At 33.9% G+C, this 21,965-nt stretch overlaps 1 protein-coding gene across 2 annotated transcripts in view; it reads right to left on the bottom strand.

The window, feature by feature from the left end:
* Window positions 1-14,548: 14,548 nt before the first annotated feature.
* Window positions 14,549-21,965, bottom strand: part of LOC129948026 (homeotic protein ocelliless) — a 68,327-nt gene continuing 60,910 nt past the window's right edge. The window contains exon 4 of one of the 2 annotated variants that reach the window (XM_056058835.1): window positions 14,549-16,248. In XM_056058835.1, the coding sequence (XP_055914810.1) occupies window positions 15,121-16,248 (1,128 nt within the window). In that variant the 3' untranslated portion in view covers window positions 14,549-15,120. The remainder of the gene's footprint in view (window positions 16,249-21,965) is intronic. The other variant, XM_056058834.1, reaches the window with a different exon arrangement.

Here is a 21,965-nt window from a genome sequence, read left to right as displayed (position 1 = left end):
CCAGATTCAAGAGCAGTTTTATGAAATGGAACAACCCACTGTGAATGGTTCGAAACAAATAGTGGCGTGGCGTTAAACAAGGACGTCTTTAGCTGTATTTCCTGAATTCAATCCGTATTCATAATTCAAATATCAATGTTCTACTGTATGTGCTTCAGAATCACCAGAAGATCTACAACTGATGATTAACCGATTAGCAGAATATTGTTTTAAATGTTGTCTTATCAACGAATCCAAAAAATTAAAGGTGTTTTAAAAATCAGCTAAAAGCCTCAACAATTATAATTGGTTATTTAATTCATTTAGTCTAGAAGTTACCAATGAATATAAATATCTTGGAGTGAAATTGAACAGTAGGTAAATTTTATTTCAAGAAACATCTTTTAGAAAAATAAAAAAGTGCACAAAGCCTGATAAAAGTATCTTGGAGAAGCATACTTAAATGAACGTGTCAGACTACAAGCAAAACCTAATATGGTGTTGTGGTAAAGTTTACTCTGTGTTACGCTGATTAGGTGTTGGGAATTGACGAATATGAAGATATTGCAAAATTGCAAAGCAATCTTATAACAAAATTAACCACTTAAAACATCTAATTATGCGCTTTATCCAGAAACTGACCTGCATGAATCCTTACGCCGAAGATACAAGCAGAGTACATTGAGAAAACTCCATCCCACCAAGTCACACGTCTTAGTCAGAAAATGATACTCTATCACTTTAGGAGTGAGGATTGATAGATGTCAAAATGGAAAAGTATAGAGCATAACTACAGATAGTTCGTTCAACTTTCTTCTTCTTAAGAAGCTACAAGAAAACTCTTTGCGTGATAGTTCTACAGCAAAAGCCTTAAAATCGGAGAGTATCAACTTATTTGAACGACTTGCTTAACTACAGAGAAATATTGTTAATTTTTAAAGTGGGATGTGAACTTTTCGGGCAGAACGAAAAACCCATACAATGAAGGTTTCAACAAATGTTGTTCTTCTTTTTGATTTAAGATTCAAAGGAAACTGTTTCTACTTTGTTGGATTTTTCCAATATTTTCTCTACAACGCCTAGAATACTTCAGGAAGAAAACATTAATGTTGTAAGAAACAATCTAAATGATTCTGACTTGAATACAAATATGAGATGTTATTAATAATCGAGTTCACGTAACGGTTTTCTACTATTTTTCAACACTCACACAATTTCTAACCAAGCAGACAACAAAACCATAGCTTTTAAATTTATTATTTTTGAAAAAAAAATAATGATAAAAAAAGAATAAATAAAATAAATTACTTAGTAATTTACTTAATACGTGTAAGTTCTAAATTTACTCTCCATTAAAAGCCTTCCTCGAACTTAAACGACTAAATTTAGCCGAATCGGTTTAGTCATTCTCGAGTTTTCTCTTAATAATGCTTTGATGTTTCTTTTTTTACACACATATACTGATACATCTTTTAACATTTTCTGACTTTGTATAGTCAAGACCTTATGAATTAAGGGTATTCTGAATAATTACTCTTAGAATTTGAAAAAATCCCCTTTTTGGCAAATATGTGGTAGCCTGCTCCTTCTTTGACATACAATGCGAGGTGTGTTCTCACATTCGTCCTTCTTTAAAAATTGATCATGAACGGAATTGAACTTTATGAAATTGTATCCAGTTACGACTATTTTTGATTGAATCCGCAGAAACGTTGATTACTGATGGCAACAAAATCAAGAAAACCATTAAAACATTTTCCATCAGCCTATTCTATTCTCTGCAGAATGCTCGAATCGAAACAAGTTTTCTCTTTTTTAATTATAAATTGAAAATACGATGGACATTATAAGTTTTGCCAAAAGCATGCAGCAACGCCAGGCACAGTCATTTATGCATAATCTTAACAAATTTTGTAAATTTTCATGTAATGAAATACCTAGAAGTACAAAGTACTCGAAAACACGGAAGAGAGTGAACCTTTCCGTCGTTGTCGTTATTCATGTTTTTTGTTAACGTCATTTGAGTATTGTAGATGTGCCTATATGGTAGCCTCCTTTAGCCCCTTCCACTCTATTCTATTGATGCCCATTACCAACCTACCTTGGGAGGTCATTTTCACGTTTTCCTTAACATTTTCAGCTTTTTTTTTGAGTATACCTACGAGTACATATTCTCGTCATGTTGTGCCCCAAAGTATGGCCTCTTCAATCGAATAGAATTTCCTTCAATTATTTATTTTATTACATTCCGTTTGCAATTTTCCCGGACTTGATGGCTTGTTTTGCTCGTGGTGCAACAACGGCGAGGCGGACGTAGTCGTCGTCGTCGGTCGTTCGTCGCCGCCATCCACCTCAAGGGGCTTCTTTGCGTTCCTTCTTTTTTTTTTTTTTTGTTTATGGCTTGAATTTTGCATTTGTGCAGTCCGGACCGGACAGAGCCGCCTAGAGCCATCACATCACATCATCAGCAAAGGGAAACTAGTTCATGTTATAGAAAAGTACATTTCGGTCGACATTTAAGTGCTGGTTTGTATAAGGCTTGGTTTGTGCTTCACATGCACTTTTGCAACGACTTTTCTTTTGGTTTTGTTTTAGTTTCAAACTTGGCCGCACCGGTCTTCAGTTCGCTGCTGACGTCCACACTATATCTGCATAGGAGGCTATGATGGAGGAGGAACGTTGTTGCATTTGCATTACATGTTGCCAGCGACCATATCGGCGAGAATTTTTACCAACAACGTCAACGACAATGGCACTACCGGCCGCCGGCCGTCCAGGCGTGGGGTTGCGGTAGGCGGTGGTGGTAGCAGTGCATCGAGCGACGACTGTGCAAACAAGAAAACTTACTGGCATTCTACAATTGGATTAAAATAGTTGCGAGTGGTTTCCTTTTCGCATTTTGCATTGTTTACTATTTTTCTTCTTCTTTCGTTAGTTTGAAAAAATTAAATAAATTTAATATATGCTGCCATCTATTGGCTTCCCACCTATAATTTCCGTTTTGTAAATGAACAAAAAAAAACTGAAACTAGGACCGATGAAGTTGAAGTCGAAGCCAGAGTCGAGAACAACGAAAACTGACCACGTCGCGTCGTCGTTGTCGTCTGGAAGCAGGTCTCGCTTATTGCAATTGACCTGCAGTTGTTGGTTTCTTGCGCGGGGTTTCGCACTTCCTTCACGTCCCGTCTATACTGCAGATATATTCCATTACTTGGATATATACCCAACAGCAATAGAGTGGAGTGGAGCACAAGCAGGAGCAGGGTGGAACTGCATAGAATTTCATTTTTACTCAAGTGACAATTCGTATACCTATGAGGATGAAGTTGCAATTTAGTATTGAAATTCCTTGTTTCTTATAGTTTTGTTGTTGCAACAGTTGGAAAACAAGTCTTTACACAAAAGCTAACACCACTTTTTACAATTGAAATAAAAGTAAACTTATACTTGCAGTCGTCACCCGTCCGCGTCGTCGTCTCCGAGTATAGCTCGCTCGTGTATAGCACACACAAAACCTACCCTAAGAGTCATTTCTAGGACTTCGCTATAGTGTGACTACTGACTATCTAGAAACAAAAATATGCCTATACTATGTTTATCGATAGTTAATGAATATTTGAAGGATATAATGGATACCAGGGTATACCTAGAGTGGCAAATGTTACACTCGACTGTCATAAGCAATTGAAGAAAGGTAGATTTCTAAAATCAATGGGCTTACTAAAATTTCAAATTTTATTTCAGAAGACTTATTATGCATAGTATTCATTTAGGCTCTTCATAATTGTATATCTGTGGTGCAACAATCCTTTGAAAACTTAGGGCCTAGTGAATTACAACTTTCAACCATTCCTTATTCATCTTCTTCTACTCCAATTTATCGACCGATAGCACTAATGTTCCTTCTTTCTAAGGTCATGGAAACGCTGATTAATTATCAGCTCAAGAAATATCGAGAGACACGGAAGCTTCTTAATGACCGTCAATACGGCTTTTGTAGCATTAGGTCCACTGGTGATCTTATGGTTCATCTCACCGAACAATGGAACAAATTTGTACATGGTTTTGGAGAAAGTAAGATTACTGCACTTGATATTTCAAATACATTTGATAAAGTCTGGCATTTTGCTCTCTTATCGAAAATGCGTCCTTTTGGTATCGACGAATCCCTTCTTCGTTGGATTAGAATGGTTCCTTCAAACCGTTCAATACAAGTTGTTTTGGACTGTCCAAGTCTGAAACCCCTAAAATAAATGCTGGTGTGTCCCAGGGCTTTGTTCATATTCGTTTCTAGACTCACAACCCTCCTCTTCGGATGTGGAACTGCAACGACAAAATATGATTAGCTCATTAAATTCCGACCAACACAGCATTGTGCAATGGGGAATAAGAAATCGTGTGGAATTTAATGCATCGAAACCCAATGCTGTCTTTTTATCGTTTAAGCAAGATATACCCTCTAAGCCTCTATCTATGAGTGACACTTGCATCAACGAAACGGAAAATCTCAACTTCCGTTATTTTAATACACTATGCTAAAGTAAAATAGTCAGTTGCATTTCTTACCTTAAACAATTTAACCGTAATACCCGCGCTTCTAGGAATGCCCATCAGTTTACCCTTGAGCCCAACTTCGGCCGTACTATAAAGTACAGATATTCATTTTTTAGACGTACTACGTGAATATGGGATGCCTTGCCATTCCATATCTTTCCCTATCATTGCAATGTTCAATTAATGTACAACGACACCTTCTATCCAACCCTTCCTTTTTTTTAATGCTCACACTGAGTCTTTGGCATATTAAAGATATACAAAACACTTTAAGTGCTTGCTTAGTATATAAAAAAGCTTTAATCTGGAAATAATATTAAAACTATACTAAAAATCTTCATATATCATTGGTTCAAAAAATTGAGTAATTTTTTTCTGACACAAAAACCAAGCAAAACTTTTTTAATAATAATATCTGTAAGGTCAGGTTTTTTGAAATATACCTCTTTAAAAATGTGAAAGAAAACCATTATACGATATTTTAAAGGCTAATCTATAGCTTTCAGATATAGTTCAAAGTTGGTTATTTAATTTGACTCTATATGATGTTTTGAACAAGGTTAAATTGTTTACTTTCATATTTCTGATTCTGAATACAAACTCTGAATAAAACATTTTCAAATAATAGTTCTCAACATTATTTTTAATGTTATTTCAATATACTTCAAAAACTTGATGTTATATTCGGCGAGTTCGTTTCAAGAATAAAAAAATATTTCTTCACTGCTACTCGTAAGTATTTTTCTGTTAAAAACAGTTTCAGAATACATTTTGGAGCGTTACCCTCAAGATTATGTAGGACAGATGTTATTAATAAGCTTTACCTGAACACCATCCATTAAGGACTCATTTTACTGTAGGCCTATCGACAATATCAGGCCAAAGAAAAAAGTGCTGATCCAAACTCTAACGTAGTACAAGCACTACCCCATAGTAAAATTTCGCGTGAACAGGACTTTTATAGAACACCATTTAGCTCCGCATGCGGTAACCACCAGCTACCACGATAGGGTGTAGCTATAAAGACGAACATGTTACAACTTAAAACCATTTCAAAAGCTTAAAATGTGGATGTTGACCAAACTTAATTTCTGTTTATTATTTAAGATAATGTCTGCTAACTTTAGAATTATTTGGAAAAATTAATTTCTCAAAAACCATAATCCAACCACAAAGCGTCTACTAAAGTAGGGGACGTCTAATAAAAGTTAAGGCCTTTTAATGAAAAAATAGCTTTTTTTTATGGACAGGAGATCCATGTTGACATTAAAAAATAAATATGCTATTAACTATAGAAAACGATATCAGCCAAATAAACTCAACTGCTACAGTTGCAGCATCATAACCTCTTTATTTGCTTCTTAATGGTCAATTCCCACATTCTCGATATACCCACAAAATCACGATTTTGAATAGATTATGTAGCGTTAACATAGTATTGACCTTATATTTTACGTGACTCTTAAGAAAAAGTCTGAAGGTGTTAAATTGCAAGATTTCGGTTGTTAACTATAATAACCTCTTCCAGCAATAAAACGCTCAGGATATTTATATTGCAAAGTTAAGATTTATTCGTTAACGCCTACATCAATATTATCCAAGTTCCGTTTTAAAAATTAATTAATCATATCTCGATAATACTAGTCTAACTTTCAATAAGTAAAGGTCCAATATTACCACCAATACAAAAATACATCTAACAGTGACACGTTAAAGAGTAACGTACATTCTTAAATTTTTTTGAGGCTTATGATTTCGAAGAGAGACCCATCCACTGACTATATATCTATCGACAAATTGAGTTACTATGTTAACTGGTATTAAGATCTAAGTCTTTCTGAATGAATAATTCGAAAGATCAACGAGGAATAGCAACAACTAAAATTTGTCCATTAGTTTCGAGAATGTGTACCATTCTATGTTCAAAAATGTATGTTTTATTTGCCAAATGTTAAAAGACGACTTTACTTACTTACTTAAGGTGGCGCTACAGTCCGGGGCGGACCTGGGCCTCAACCAACAAGCGTCTCCAGCCAGCTCGGTCCCTAGCTAGCTGTCTCCAGTTTCGCACGCCAAGTTGGTTGAGGTCCTCTCCCACCTGGGTGCGCCACCTGAGTCGCGGTCTTCCTCTACTGCGCCGTCCCTCGGGATTGGATTCGAAGACCTTCCGGGCTGGAGCGTTGATGTCCATCCGCTCTACATGACCTAGCCATCTAAGCCGTTGGACTTTAATTCTGCTAACTAGGTCTGTGTCGCTGTACAGCCCGTACAGTTCGTCGTTATATGTTAAAAGACGACAGCTTGTTAAAAACTGTAAGCTACTGAAATGTTAAACAACTAAGTAATTTTATTTATGAATGAATGGTTTAAAATTATTGAGTTGTGAAATAAAGTTTTAGGCGAATTGAAGTGAAGTTTAATTAACAATGCTAGGACCAGGACGATCAAATATTTCCCGACAAAGCCTTAACGCAAGAAGGATCCGAAGAGCTGCAAATAAAAGTATTGAGATGCCTCTTGTGAAACAGGTAAGACATTCCTCATGTCAGTAGTTTTATCCACTGTTCGTGCGAGATCCAACGTAGCGCTTACAGTTGCTTCTTCTGGAATAGTAGCCACATTGTTAGATGGATGCCGTACGTCTCAGTTAGGATTAGAATTAATGTTAACTCTTCAAACTATCGAAGAACCAACGTGTAATACTGCAAATCACTCAGCAATGGCCAAAGTTTTATCGGCATCAAACAAATGCACAATGCGCATAAACGTGCATTAGAAGCACTTAACCGAGCATTGAAAGATTTACGCAATGACTCGAAATGTTGTAGAGTATCAATGCTTTTACTGTTTAGCGATTTCCACTAAACTCTGCCAGTAACTGCAAGATCTATGACTGGCGACGGAATAAACGCTTTCAGTCGAATCTACGGCGCAGTTGACATGAAAAATATGAGAGTTGCATTGCTTAATGATGCATCTGTTGAAATGGGCAAGTATCTATCGATGAATCGAGTGGATTGATATCATTTCCAAATAATTTCTGTAATTTTGTATCATCAAAAAACGAAATTATCAACAATATATTTCCAAGCATTATTTTTTACTACAAAAATAATGATTGGTTGAGTGAGAGAGCAAGTTTAACGGCTAAGAACAAAGATGGAGATAACCTGAACTATATAATTCAAAATAAGATCATTGGAACAATGCATTCATTTAAATTTGAGATAACTTCCCATCCCATCTGTCCATTTTACTTGCTTAAAATGTTTTATTAGCATTTCCCAAAAGTTTTTATTTCTTATATAAACAAATATAAATTCATTTGAATTCAATATCTTCTATTATTCACGAGATATCAAAAACCCAACATGAAATTTTACCTATTTTAAATACTATTTTTTGTAGATTTATTTGTGAAAAAACTGACTGTTGGATTTTTAGAAAAAAAATTATTAAATTACAAAACAATTACCAAGTTTTAGTATTGTTTTTTTTAGGTTATTTTATTGTAAAAAAAAACAAAAACTATCAATTTAATTTTTCTCAAAATTTAACTGAATATTGAAAGTAATATTTATATATATAATACAAAACCAATTAAAAGCCAATATCTCAAATTTTTGGAAAGATATTTGAGTCGAAAATCCATTTTTTCCAACTTTTATTAATTTTTCTTTAGGTTTTTAATTTTGTAAGAAAGCTGTCAATTAGATTTATCTCAAAATTTTACTGAATGTTGACACCAATATTTTCTTAAAGATTTAATTATTTCAGAGCCAATATTTTCAAGTTTTGAAAAGATATTTGAGTTGAAAATCTATTTTTACCAACTTTTTTACATTTTTTTAATTTTTATTTTTTGTACAAAAACTGTAAAATGTTTTTCTTCGTTGCACAGAATTGTTTTGGAAATGATATTCTTTCTTTTCATAAAATTTTCGAGGTGACAAATTTTTTTGATTTATCAAAAGAAAAATATTATTTGGAATTTTTTGAAAAATCTATTTGTTCGTCATGGCGTCATCAGAGTTCACCGGGTCAGCTAGTATATAACTATAACTACATTATTTTCTATAAATAAGTACGTTCCTTTAATGAAGACATTAAGTTAAAAAGAAATTAGGATTTTAAAGAATCTACTAACAAATCAGCCGTGAGTAAATTTCTGCATACGATTTTTAAGGACCGGAAGTTTTATTAAGTAGAAAAAGCTACAAAGCTCTCTTTCTGCTCTATGACAGAGTTGTGTCTTTATTTTCTTCAAAAACCTAACAAACAACATCTGATCAAAATTAAATATTTTAACCATATTTAGGTTGCATGTTATCTAAATCCCATGGGGACAACACGTGCAATGTGTGACGTTCTTCTTTTCATAATGAATCTATCAAGATCTTCACCAAGATGCCTCAAATTTGATTTTAGCAAGTCATTCAGATCTCATCTGATGTTCCTGATTACACTGAGTTGTCTTTTATTGTTGGTTTTTGTCTGTTACTTTACATAACAGCTATCATATTTTTCATAAGTTACTTCTCATTTTCCATTTTCACTGGAACTATATTGTACAGTTACTGATGGTCTGGTATACTCTCAAAACTCATGGCAAGCCTACATAATGCATTATGTATTTCATTATACATCTTTCATTCTAGAAATCGAAGCTGAGAATAAAATCAAAACGCAGCAAAAAGTGTCAAGATGAAGCGTTATGGTTCCGTCGCGTAGCCTATCGATGGCACCTTCAGCTCCAACCTCCAGTTATGTGAGCTCCTCGTTGACTCCATCCAACTTCCAACATCAAAAGCAATAAGCAGCCATATACATACATATACTATATATAGGTAGGGTACCTATCTTTAAAGCAGGTATTCTCACATCTCTGTTGATGTCATAAAGTAAATGACAATCAATTTCATTTGGAATCTGTGGAATCGGCATCAGAATTGAAATTGGAATATATGAATCGTGATCCTCGTCGAAAATTGAAAAATAAAATAAACCTCTGCTGCCTTTACCTTGCCTATACTCCACTTCGTACTCGGTTCGAATATGGATACTGGATACGAATAAAAATGTGGGTGCAGGTATATGAGGTTATGAGATTTCACCGCTGATGTAGTATAATAATATAACTGCGATATGGAAATTGGAAATCCAGAAGATACTGTCGCAGCTAACTGAGTTGATTGAGATTTTTTTTGTTTTTTTTTTCTTTTCATTTTGGTTGTAAGCACTTTAACAGGGTGTTTTTTTTTGGAAAACTTTGCCTTCCGTTCATAGTGGATCTGTTTTTTTTACAAACGTTTAAAATGGAAATGTTTTTTTTTTTCGTTCTTAAATTAATACTTTGGAGTCTTAAAAAGACGTAATAAAAAGTTATCTGATAACTCGTTCAACCTTGTCCTGGAACTGTCAGCTCTAACTTATCCTTTAAGTCAGGATCATCATCAAGTGCCTGAGTTTGCTGATTCTTAATAAGAAGAATGTAAAGAATTAGAAAATAGAAATTTTGAATATTTCAATGGCACCATCAAATTTAAGTTTTGGAAGATGGCCTATGTGGTTTGTACCTACCATCAAATATTATGAAATTTTTAAAACCTGTTTAATTAGAACTGTTACGTGCATTATAAATTGATTAAAAGTAATTGTCCTAATGTCCGTCGAAAGTTAGGTCTATTTCACTCGTCACAACTTCATACATACGAACGAAGACGACCAATAAGAAATCGAAAATCGACCCACACTGATAACTTCCCACACCGTATGTCTATTTATCTTGCTTAAAAGTTTAAAGGTTTTCGTAATGGGTTAAAAAAGTTGTTAGTTGAATTATTATTAAAAATTTTAAAATTACCAACAATATTTTTCACATAAAGAAATAGTTTAGTTTGAAAATCTAGTTTTGTTGAATAGATTTTTAGTCGAAGACACATTTTTTCCAATTTAAGTAGCATTTCTTTAATTTTTACAAAATGGATGAATGAAATTAATTTGATAGATATCAAGAACCAAACATCAATATTTACCAAATTTGCGTACTATTTCTTGTAGATTTTATTTTTTAATGAAAAAACGGACTGTTGTATTTTGAGAGATATCAAGAACCGAACCTATTTCATGTAAATTTTATTTTTTTTTTTTTAATGAAAAAACGGTCTGTTGGATTTTTATAAAAAAAACTACTGAATTCGAAAACAATATTTTCTGTGAAATAAAAAGAGTTTGAAGACAATAATTTTAATTTTTAAAGCTTTTTGAATCGTATGTACATTTTTGCCAAGCTTTAGTATTGTTTTTTGTTAGGTTTTTATTTTTTGTAAAAAAAAACTGTCAATTAGATTTGCACTGAGTGTTGACAACAATATTTTTTTTAAAGATAAAAATAGTTTAAAACCAATATATCAAAGTTTTGAAAAGATATTTGAGTCAAAAATCAATTTTTACCAACTTTTGTTAAATTTTCTTTTAAGATCCTATTTATTTTTTGTAAAAAAACTGTCAATTCGATTTTTCTCAACATTTTTCCGAATGTTGAAAACAATATTTCTTATAAGATTAAATTAAATGGAAGCCATAGTCTCAAATTCTTGGAAAGATATTTGAGTCGAAATTCAATTTTTACCAACTTTGAGTAATTTTATAAAAAAAGCTGTATTCGATTTTTTTCAAAATTATACCTGAATTACGTTGAGAAATGTCAAAATTATCAATTTGACAAATCGGACCCGTTGCAATGACTTCCTATGGGAAGTTTATAGTTTCTGAGATGGCTGAATTATAAATCGACCGTATGGGAATGATTCGTATCCAACCAGTGTAAAAGCTCAGCAACAACAATGTTTACTACAACAACTAAAAGATACGGCGACCTATTTAACCGTTTCTGTCAGTGGTCTACGAGATTCAGATATTCAGGCGTAGTATTCGATCTTCCACAAATAAATATCAGCTTCGATTGAGCTCAATTTTGGCGTCCTGTGAAATAAAAATATTCTTTTCTCACCGTACATCTAGAATGTGGACAGCAATATTAAATTGTTTTCCTCCAATTTGAGTGTTCAAAACCAAAAGACCAAATGTATAATCCCTTTAGTGTGTTCGAATTGAGAACACAAATTATTGCCCAGATTTTTGTTTACATTTATAAATTAAAGGCACTCAAGAGATTGTTAAATAATCTTAACATGTTTAAAGTTTAAACACAGTACGGGCTTTATTAAAATAGGAAAGGATTAAAGAGGAGATACAGGTGCACATTGGTCTTTAAGTAAAGTATTCTACATTCTCGATGTGCGGTTAAAATATGAATTTCTATACTTGATAGTACGTCAAAAATTGAGCTCAAATGAATTATGAGCATAACGGCTAAATTGTTTGGGAGGGAGGGGTAATACAACTGGCTATTTCTCCAGAGCAGTGTTTTTAAAAATATTGATCAACCAACGAAAGGCATAAAACTTGCGGCGGTGTTCGAGTGATGTAAATATTTCGGTTATAGTTCTATTGCTTATCATTTTCGAAGCTTTTATTTTGGATTCTATCTAAAATACTTAATCTTGTTTTAGTATAGCAATTGCTCAAATATGCGAACTGTATTTAAGTATTAGAGGAATGTAGGCTGTGTAAATTGAAGCCTCATCATAAAGGGTGACACATTTCTTGCATCTTCAGAGAAACCTAAAAGCATTTTTAACAATGTCGAATATGTGATCATTGTAAAAGAGTTGATCGATGATGCATAGACCGAGTACTGCAAGTTGATATGTGTCCTTGATGCAAGTGCATGGATAGTTAGCTTGACTTTATCAAAAACCATAAATTTTGATCGTTTTTTTGAGCAACGGTAAGTTCATCATTTTCACTTTATCCCTTAAATTATTAACGTTTTCAATTATGTTACAAACAATCTGTGGTTGGATATGTATTATTTTGACAAACAATATTTTTTTTAAAATACTTGAAAAGATATAAACTAAAAATTAAAGGCCTGGTCGAGCAGAAGGCGATCCAGTGGGACGGTAAAGAATTTTACCCGTTTGGTTCATTGTCTTCTGTAGAATTATACGCTGTTGTTCAAACAGAACGCAATAACGACCATTGGCTAAAAATAGAACACGACGGTCAAATTAAAGTCGCAGATTTTAACAAAGATCACGACGACGGTCAAACGTCAAACAGAAAAAAAAACATTTAGCTACGTTTACGAAAATCTTAAATTGTTTTTTTGTACTAGTACTAAAGCAAAGAAAAAAGCGTTGCCTTTACTTAAAGAACTAAAGCACTGCGCAATGTCAGAATGTGGAGGGCAGTGGCAAATTGTGATCGTCCCACCAGACAGCGTTCTGTTTGATCAGGCCTTAATGACGAAGTTTGTTTTGTCTGAATTTCAGCTAACTTGCCTTTTTTAAGTACTGTCAATTTTAAGACTTGTTTGCTTTTTTTTTTAAATACTGTCAATTTTAAATAGTTCTGCCTGATTTTGAGTTGATCCTACTTATAAATTTTTTTCCTGAAGACAATGGCACACATTTTTAAACAATTGATTTTAAATGTTTAGCCATTTTAGTAAGAAACTAGGTTTAATAGATGATTTGCCTTGTTTTGAACAATTTTATCATCCATCTACCAATTTTGTTTATCAAAATTAAAATTACGAAACGTCTGCTTAAACTTCAAGTAATTTTAATTCTGGGTTTCTGTTACCTTATTTACACTGAAGTTTTTTTAAATCTGCAAGTGTATTTCATTTATAAAATTCTTCTAATTTGAAAAACCTTACCAACATTTTGTCATCGAATTCGTAAGTATCTCTTAAAATCCTGCGTTGTCATTTTAATGTTCGTCTTCTTTACTCATTTTCCTCATTTGTTTAAAAAAAATGAAATGGCTATTGAATCCGTTTTTATTAAAAAACAATTGTAAAAACGAATCAAATCATGAACAGCAAAATGTGTACTTTGTTGTTCTTTTCACATTTTGACGTAAATCAGCTGATTAAAAAAGTCGGAAAATAAGATTTTTGTATAGCAATGCCGTTTCAGTTTCGTTCGGGGCTTTTGATGTGAATTTATTCGGATATAGCGTATGGAATCGTCCTAGGACGGGACTTGTGATAAGGTTGAGTAACTTAGGATTCTATTAAAGTTTTTGAATAACTAAAATGATAAGTATCAAAAGATTGGTAGAAAATGTCAAGTTTTGTTTTTTTTTTTTAATTTAAACATAACTGTTATCGAAAATGATCCGTTTGTACCAACTTCTATCAGTTTGTTATTTTAAGAGCAATATTAATATTTTATTTACAGGACAAAGCCTTTTAAAATTGAAATAAAACGTCAAGTGAGTGCAATCCTTTAAAGGACGTAGGCTTCAGAGTTATTTTAAGGCTTTTATATATTTTCAAAGACAAAGGTTGTATGAATAAAAATATTTGAATTTCCTTTTCCTTTTAATTCAAACCTTCACTATCCCTCGTTTCTCCCATTACTAAACGGGAGATTTACAGGCGTGTTTCCCCTCCAAACTTTTCCAAAGACCAAGCTGAAAAACAGAATTCTTCTTCTCAAATAAAAATACCATAATTTTTTGATTTTTTTCATATAATTATTTTTTGTTTATTTTTGCCTTTATACAATTAAATTTCTTTTAGTTTTCATATTTTATTATAATTTTTGTATTTCATTAATAAATCTAAACTATAAGGTAGTTGAAAAAATAATTAAAAATAAAACGAAAATAAAAATAAAAATATTCATCCAATTATAATATAATAATAAAATTAAAAATGTTTTACAAACAATTTGTTATACATAACGTTTTATTTTTGTTTTGTTGTTTAATTCTTATTTCGTTATTTCATTTAACTTACTCACTTTTTTAATTAATTTTCATTTTTATTCATTATAGATAATAATATTTTACTTAGAAACTATGCAAATTATCTATTTTATTTTAAATATATATATATTTATATTTTTGTTGTTTATTATTTTTAGTTAATTTTAATTTTGTTTTTATTTATAATAATATAATTATAGATTGTGTATATATATATAGAGATTTGTTTTACTATACAAAAAAGATATGATGACGTGTGTAAGTTTTTTTTTTTGTTTTATGGAGAATTCGATTTTAATTTTAAAATTTAAACTTTAATTCATTTATTTTTTGATTTAACAAAAACTTAAATACAAAGAAGATCGAATTTTAAGATTTTGTTTGACTTTGTTTTTTAAATTCAAGGTACATATTCATGAGTAAGATGAATGAAACAATTCTCTGGCCGTTTTTATTAAGTTTTTTTTTTTTAAATACATATTTACAATTTATTCATAACGGTTAAGGAGAATTTAAAAATTTAAATTTTTTAAATATGTTTATTTTTTGTTTAAGTTTAGAGCTTATCACTTATGAATTTCGTTGATCCAGGCTGTGTGAGCGAATGACAACTTACACAAAATTTATATTTATCGAGGAGGATTTTTAGGATATGTGTGTTTCGAGGGCCTGGGTGTATGTCGCCACCTATCCGTTCCGTTCTAGAGCCACATTGCCGGCGGCTGCTGTTTGTAGGATCTCCTACACCATGTTAACGTATTTGTCTTGGGGGGACATGTAGTCGAGGCCGTTTTGGGAGAAGGCCTGCGCAGACATGGTGCCAGTGAAGGAGGAGCTCGGCGAGAGTCCAAAGTTGGAGGCACTATAGCCGGAGTGACCCATGTTGTAGTTGACCTGGTTCTGGTTGCTGAAGTACTCCATTTGGGAGTAATAGCTGGGCGTCTGGTAGTTGTTGGGGTACTGGTTGTACTGATTGTGCCAGAAGTTATAGGAGTCGTGGTTGGACATGTAGGCAGAGTGAGCGGCAGCTGAGTGGTGGGCCGATTGAGCGGACTGGGCTGCGGCGGCAGCGTGTGCTGCAGCGGCGCTCTGTGGCGACATCGGTGTGACGGGCGGGGACGGGGTGGTTATGCTCGAGCTGGAGTCCATGGGTGTGATGTTGCCACCTGGCTGCACCAGTCGTGGATTGGTGCTGGCACTGCCATAGAGGCTGGCGTGATGACTTCCCGAGCCAATGTCGCCGCCGGACGTATCCTTCATGGAATCATATGCGGCACGAAGTGATTCACCGTTGGCAGCAGCCGATGACTGATAGCCACCACCTCCTCCGCCGCCCATGTGCTCCTTCTTGCAGACTATGCTGACAGGACTAACGGAGGTGGCAGGTGTTGGAAGAATGGGTGAGGAGTTGTGACCCCCGCTGCCGAGGTTCAGCGAGTTGCCGCCAGGATTTCCCGTATTGCCACCCATGCTTCCGCCGCCGGAATGATGCGACGACAAGGAGTGGGAGTGCGAGTGAGAGTTTAAGAAGGAACTATGGTGTGACTTGATAGACTGGCCACCAGAACCAGCTCCAGAGGGCGCTGAGTTTGCCGATGATTTATTGTTATTGTTGTTGTTGTTATTATTATTGTTCGATTTCGCCGGAGTTCCCGATGAGTTCGTTCCAGAATTGCCGCTGCCACTAGAGCTATTTTGATTGTTGGCGTTTCCGCTGTTATTATTGCTATTCGATGAATTGCGACTGGAGCCCGAATTACCGCCGGATCCCACTCCACCACTATTGCCCTTCGAACTGTTGAGTGAATTCGATTGTTGTTGCTGTTGCAGTTGCTGGCGGCACTTGGCACGTCGATTCTTAAACCAAACCTGTTAAAGAAAAAAAGAACAAAAATTAGTTTACACAATCACAAGTGATGAATTCAATTAAAGCAATCGCACTAAAATAACAAACAAATAGTATTTATTTAGCCCACCCTAGTCCTTTTTCAAGAAGTCTCTCAAGACTATACTATAAGAGTGAAGTCATCATCCCATCAGACTTCAGACATTACAAAACCCGGAACTCCCTCTAACCTAACCACCACTAGAGAAAACAATCCGCAAAGTGCCGTAGTTTGACGATAATGCTTCTTGTTGTTTGCGTTCGTTTTTGCTATTTCAAGGGGGATGGATGGCTGGAAAAACGCTTCGAATTTCGGGGGTGCTAATGGATGCAAAGAATCAGGAATCGTCGTTCGCCCGCAACTTACACAAACAATACGACCCCATTCAACATTATTCGAAAACAAGGGTGATATTTATGCACATTGTCGTATGTCGTGTCGTGCCGTTGTGCGTGCGTTCGAGCGTTTTATTGAATTTTAAAATCATTGCCAGAAAAGAGCATTAAAAAAGGCGTATCGAATTTCATTATAGGATTCCTATTCCCAGTCCCATTCGATTTATCCTTTTTTTCCTCTCAAAATCTCCTTGAAATGCTAGTTGAGTTGAAAGTGGAAATAGAAGTATAGAAGAATTGACAGAGGTTACAGCAGGACGTACATATATTGGTTGTGAACAATTTTTCTTTGATAAGTCAACTGATAGTTGATTTGATTGAGAAAAAACGGGTTTTTAATGAAATTTTTAACTTTTGATATCAAAGAAGAAATGAAATCAGCAGAATTTTGTTAAATTTATTTGAGTTTTTGACAAATTTATTAGTCCTGATTGAGAATCAAAAAGAGAGAATTGCATCAAATTTGAAATGACAGTAATTAAGAGAAGCTGTAGAAGAATAAGAAGGAACATCAAAAGAATTAGTAACAATTATAGCCGATTATTTTATAGCTGAATCGGATACACAAATTTGTTTAAAGAAAAGTTGACGTGATTGAAATCTTTCTTAGATCGTATTCCCAATGAAACTCAGACTTTGTGAAGATTCATTGAAATCAACTTTGCGTATGCATATTGTGACTTATTCCCAAAATGTTATGAATTTTGGATGTAAAAAATTTAAATTAACAATGTTTTTGAAACTTCCTCAAAGCTTCTTAAGTCACCTTCGAGTAAACCAAACTACTATCCGTTCTTTTTCTTATAGTATTGTTTTGTATGCAAAATTGTTTAAGTGTCATTGTATCGATTTGTTGGGATCAAGAGACTATCGCTAGTTTTTCTTTTTAAGCTGAGCAGTTTCTGGCCACTTCGAGTACTTTCTGAACAGGTTTTAATCACAGCGCTTACATTTATTTATGAAACGCACTAGAAAACTAAACTGTCAAAAGATTTAGAATTTGACGTCGGTCTGACAGACATGTCATACGAAATACAGAATTGAATTGAATTGAGCTAGCTCACGATTAAAAAAAGAAAAGCAATTAGAACGCTTTGATTTATTTGAGCTACAAAAGAAACTCATCAGATCTTTTCTTGACATCTCAATTCGCTGTCTTTTTTGACAGCTTATATCTCTACTCTGTTGGAATTTGGAAATTGTTGATCTGTCAAATTTACAATTTCAAAAATGAAAAAATAAAACTGTATAACTTCAAATCTCAACAAAAGAAAAATTGACATACTTGAGAAACAACTTATTAAAAATAAATAAGAGAAAAAATATTGCATTAACTTTGAAAGTTCAATAATCTCGGGCAGAGTTGTGAATTGTTATAGCTTGTAACTATTTGACAATTTAACAAAATTAGTTTAGGAATAATGTGGTCAGTGTGTTAAGGAACGAAATTACTAACAACTGCTGATCTAATCTTTTACGTAAATACATAATTCACAATGGTATCTATATTGGAGGTATTAATCTTAAATGTCAGAAAAATTAAGTCACAGTTGTTTTAACCAGGGATTAGACGTAAAATGCATGTTTCAACGCAAAATTCTATGAACATTTTCTATATATTCTCGAAAATGCGATTCGCTTTAACTTAAGTTCCTAAAAATGAAAACATAATTCTGAGTCAGCCACTGTGATTGAAAGGGTGTATAAAATTAAAATGTACATGTTCATAATAGTCAATACATGTGATACATTTTTATTTGTATACAATTTGGTCCTTCTACCAAAACCATACAACCCCCGAATTCGCAGCACAGCACAGATTTTATTTACCATCTATCAAAAATTGCTACAAATTGTATATTATTTATCCTGTGCGAGAAAATTTATCACCAAAAACATCTGTGCCCAAGCAACCGATGACAAAATAAACTTTCGTCGAGATTATTTTGACGACGACGACTATAATAAAATTTCTCGGTACGCTCGGTCATTAATAAAAAAAATTATCGGCAACACCAACCAAGGAAGTAACCAAACAAAACCAACAGAAATAAAAACGAATAAAATTGAAATTGTATAAAAGAGAAATCCAGAAATAAAATGAATGGTAACCTTAAGTTTATATAAGAGTGCAAAAGACAGAAATAGAAAGACAAAGAGAGAGAGAGAAGAAAAAATGATTATATTACGCGCGACTTTGCGAAGGCATTCATTCGGATAACCACAGTTATTTACTTTGGGAAATTGCTTCTGTCGTTCTCCCTCCATCCACGTCACCGTCGGTCGTCGTCATCGTAGTCTTACTCGTTTTGTTGTTGTTGTTGGAATGTTCCGAAATATAAAGTTTATATTCCCCCTGTCCGCGTTCGAGTCGCTATCAAATTTAAGGATCATAATCACTTGGGCGTGATAGAGGAAATCTACCACGCCACATTGTAGTGTCGTCGCACCGCGCACCGCCGGACGCGTCGGCATTGCCACTGTATAAAGAAGTTATGAATTCATATTATTTGTTTCAATGAAGGTAACCCTTGTGGAAGCAACATTGGCAATATACAAACTTTAGAAATGTCACCCTCTATAATATTGAAAGGCATATTATAGAAAAGGAGAAGGGCAGTTTTGATATGACACCAGAGTTTTATCGTGATAAGTAAACAGAACTAACAAGGTCATAATTTATTTGAATTTATTACCTACATAGGATTTTTGCTAATTGATTTTCTTAGTTTATAAAGAGGGAAAGAGGGGGAAAGATATATCTACTGGAGAAAAAGAAAGAAATATTTGTTTATTTCAAATTTGTAATTTTTGTGAAGCTTTGAAGAATTCATAGTACGCTTTTGGTTAAAAACTAAAATTAAATTTGACGTTTGGAAAATGTCAAACTGCGTTGACATTTCTGTCCAGCGCGGTTCGATAATATATCATGAATCGTTTATCGTCAGGACAACGCTTTCAAATAGTGGAAAATCACTTTTAAGAAATAAACCTTTTTACGATGTTCATGAAACACTTCTACAAAAACTGCGAGCTAATCAACTGACAGTTTTTATATCTGCTTGGACACTTCCGATTGTCAAAGTAGAATTGACATTTTTATCCGCCATTTGCAAAATTAAAGCGTGTTAACTTCGCCGTCGGGTTAGAACTAACATCAACTTTTTAATGCTAAAAGACCGTTTGGCAATTTACTATTGTTAATTTAAGTGCATGTCTATAAAGTCTTTTCTGTCTTTTTGTTCTTGTAATTGTGAATGATTATCATAAATTATTTAACTGTTATATGTTTATTTATTCGTGTGATACAGATTATATGTCAATTCAATTCAATTCAATTTCAATTTCTTTATTGTAAACAATTCACTAAGACAATGTCTTTTATAGTATTTGTACTTTGGTTGAACAATTAAAGTGCTGTTTGATTCTATATACAATAAGATAATACTTAGGCTGCTAAAAATATTTTTTTTTTTTTGATTTTTTTTTTATTTTTTTTTTTTTTATTAATAATACATATAAGACTTTTCCTCTCTTCTTCTTTCCTATTTCCCCCTTAACATCCTAGTTGTTCGAAAAATGTTTAAAAACCTCGGTCTTGAAACTTACTGCATCCGTTATCCTCTTAATGCTAACCGGAAAAGAGTTAAAAAGGCGAATGCTGTGAACGAAGAACAACCGTGAGGAATTTAGATATCTAAAAGTTCGAATAACTAGATTATTTGTTCTTGACGATGTACAGAACTCAATTTTTTCATAAAGGTACTCAGGTGTTCTTGTGCGAATAATTCTGTGGAGAAAGATACAAATACAGAAATTTACGTATTCGACCATAGTGCACTTAAGAATTTTTTTGCTGAAAGCAGAGATGTGGTCATATCTGCGAATACCATAAACGTAGCGAGTCATGTCATTAAGCGCCACACGTAGTTTGTATTCAGATAAAGAATCCAGTTTCGGATACACGACTTCAGAAAAGGAAATGATTGGTACGAGTAGAGTTCTCATAAGACGAAGTTTTGTTTCTTAAGGAGTAAAAGAATTAGATACCCATAGTTTTCTTAAAGTTCCGTAAATACGTGCAATGACATAATTTATATGGTCTCTGCAAGAGAGATCCCTAGAGATTTTGAATCCAAGACTAGTCACAGAATCTACAAAACTAACATGGGCACTATTCAAAGTAATCGAAGGTAGATCTCTATGGTTGTATGTCTTCTTAGAAATTAGTAGGGCTTGACTTTTATTGGGATTGAGCACTAGACCATTTTCCTTAGCCCAGTTAGAAATTCTCTCAAGATCTTCATTAACGCGAAAGACAAGATCCTCTATTAAATTGATTCTACGTGAGAGATAAATTTGTATATCATCTGCATATAGATGAAAAGAGACGTGCTCACAAACCGAAGGCAAATCGTTGATAAAGGCACAAAACAAAATTGGCCCCAGAATAGAGCCTTGTGGCACGCCCATCTTCAAGTACGTATGTGCTGAAAAATTGTTTCCAACACATACACGCTGAGTTCTGTTACACAAATAACTACCAATGAGACGAACAGCTGAATTCGAAAAACCAAAGTAGTGCTCAAGTTTTTGACAAAGAACTCGATGATCAACTTTGTCAAAAGCCTTCGAGAAGTCCAATAGGCACAGTACTGAGATATTGTCTTTATCGTATTCAAGTCTAATATCCTCTAAGATCTTTACCATTGCTGTAGAGCAGGAATGGTTAGCTCTAAATCCAGATTGGTATGGAGACAGCAATCTTTTGGACGTAAAATGGTCAATAATTTGTTTAGTAAGGATTTTTTCGAGAACTTTGGACATGCAAGGTAAAATGCTTACTGGCCGGTAGTCGGCGAGTTCGGAAGGTGTGGGCTTTTTCGGAACAGGAGTTATCCTGGCTGCTTTCCACGCAATAGGAAACGTAGAAGTGACAATACAGTGATTAAAAACATGAGTGAGAGCGTTAATCAAGCAGGGTAGGACAAGTTTCAAAAATCTTAGCCTATAGCTTCGGACCTCAGGGATTTAAAAGTTCGTATAATTTCGTCTTCAGTTACCGTCTCAAAGAAAAAATCGTTAACTCCATCATAAAGTAAGCCAGCCTTGGGCTCAAAGCTAGTAGCTAATTGATTTGTTTGAGTAAACTGATTGTTGAGGTCATTAGGATCAAGTTCACACTTAGAAATTGGCTTTTTACCAATACCAATGTCACGAAGATTTTTCCAGAGCTGTTTAGAAGAAAGATTTGTATTGAGTTTCGAGGCGAAAAAGTTACGTTTGGCGCAACGGGTAATGAGAG

The sequence above is a fragment of the Eupeodes corollae genome, chromosome 2, assembly GCF_945859685.1.
Source record: "Eupeodes corollae chromosome 2, idEupCoro1.1, whole genome shotgun sequence".
Classification (NCBI taxonomy): Eukaryota; Metazoa; Arthropoda; class Insecta; order Diptera; family Syrphidae; genus Eupeodes; species Eupeodes corollae.
Note: the sequence above shows the minus strand (reverse complement) of the source record. Positions and strands in the feature narration are given on the sequence as shown.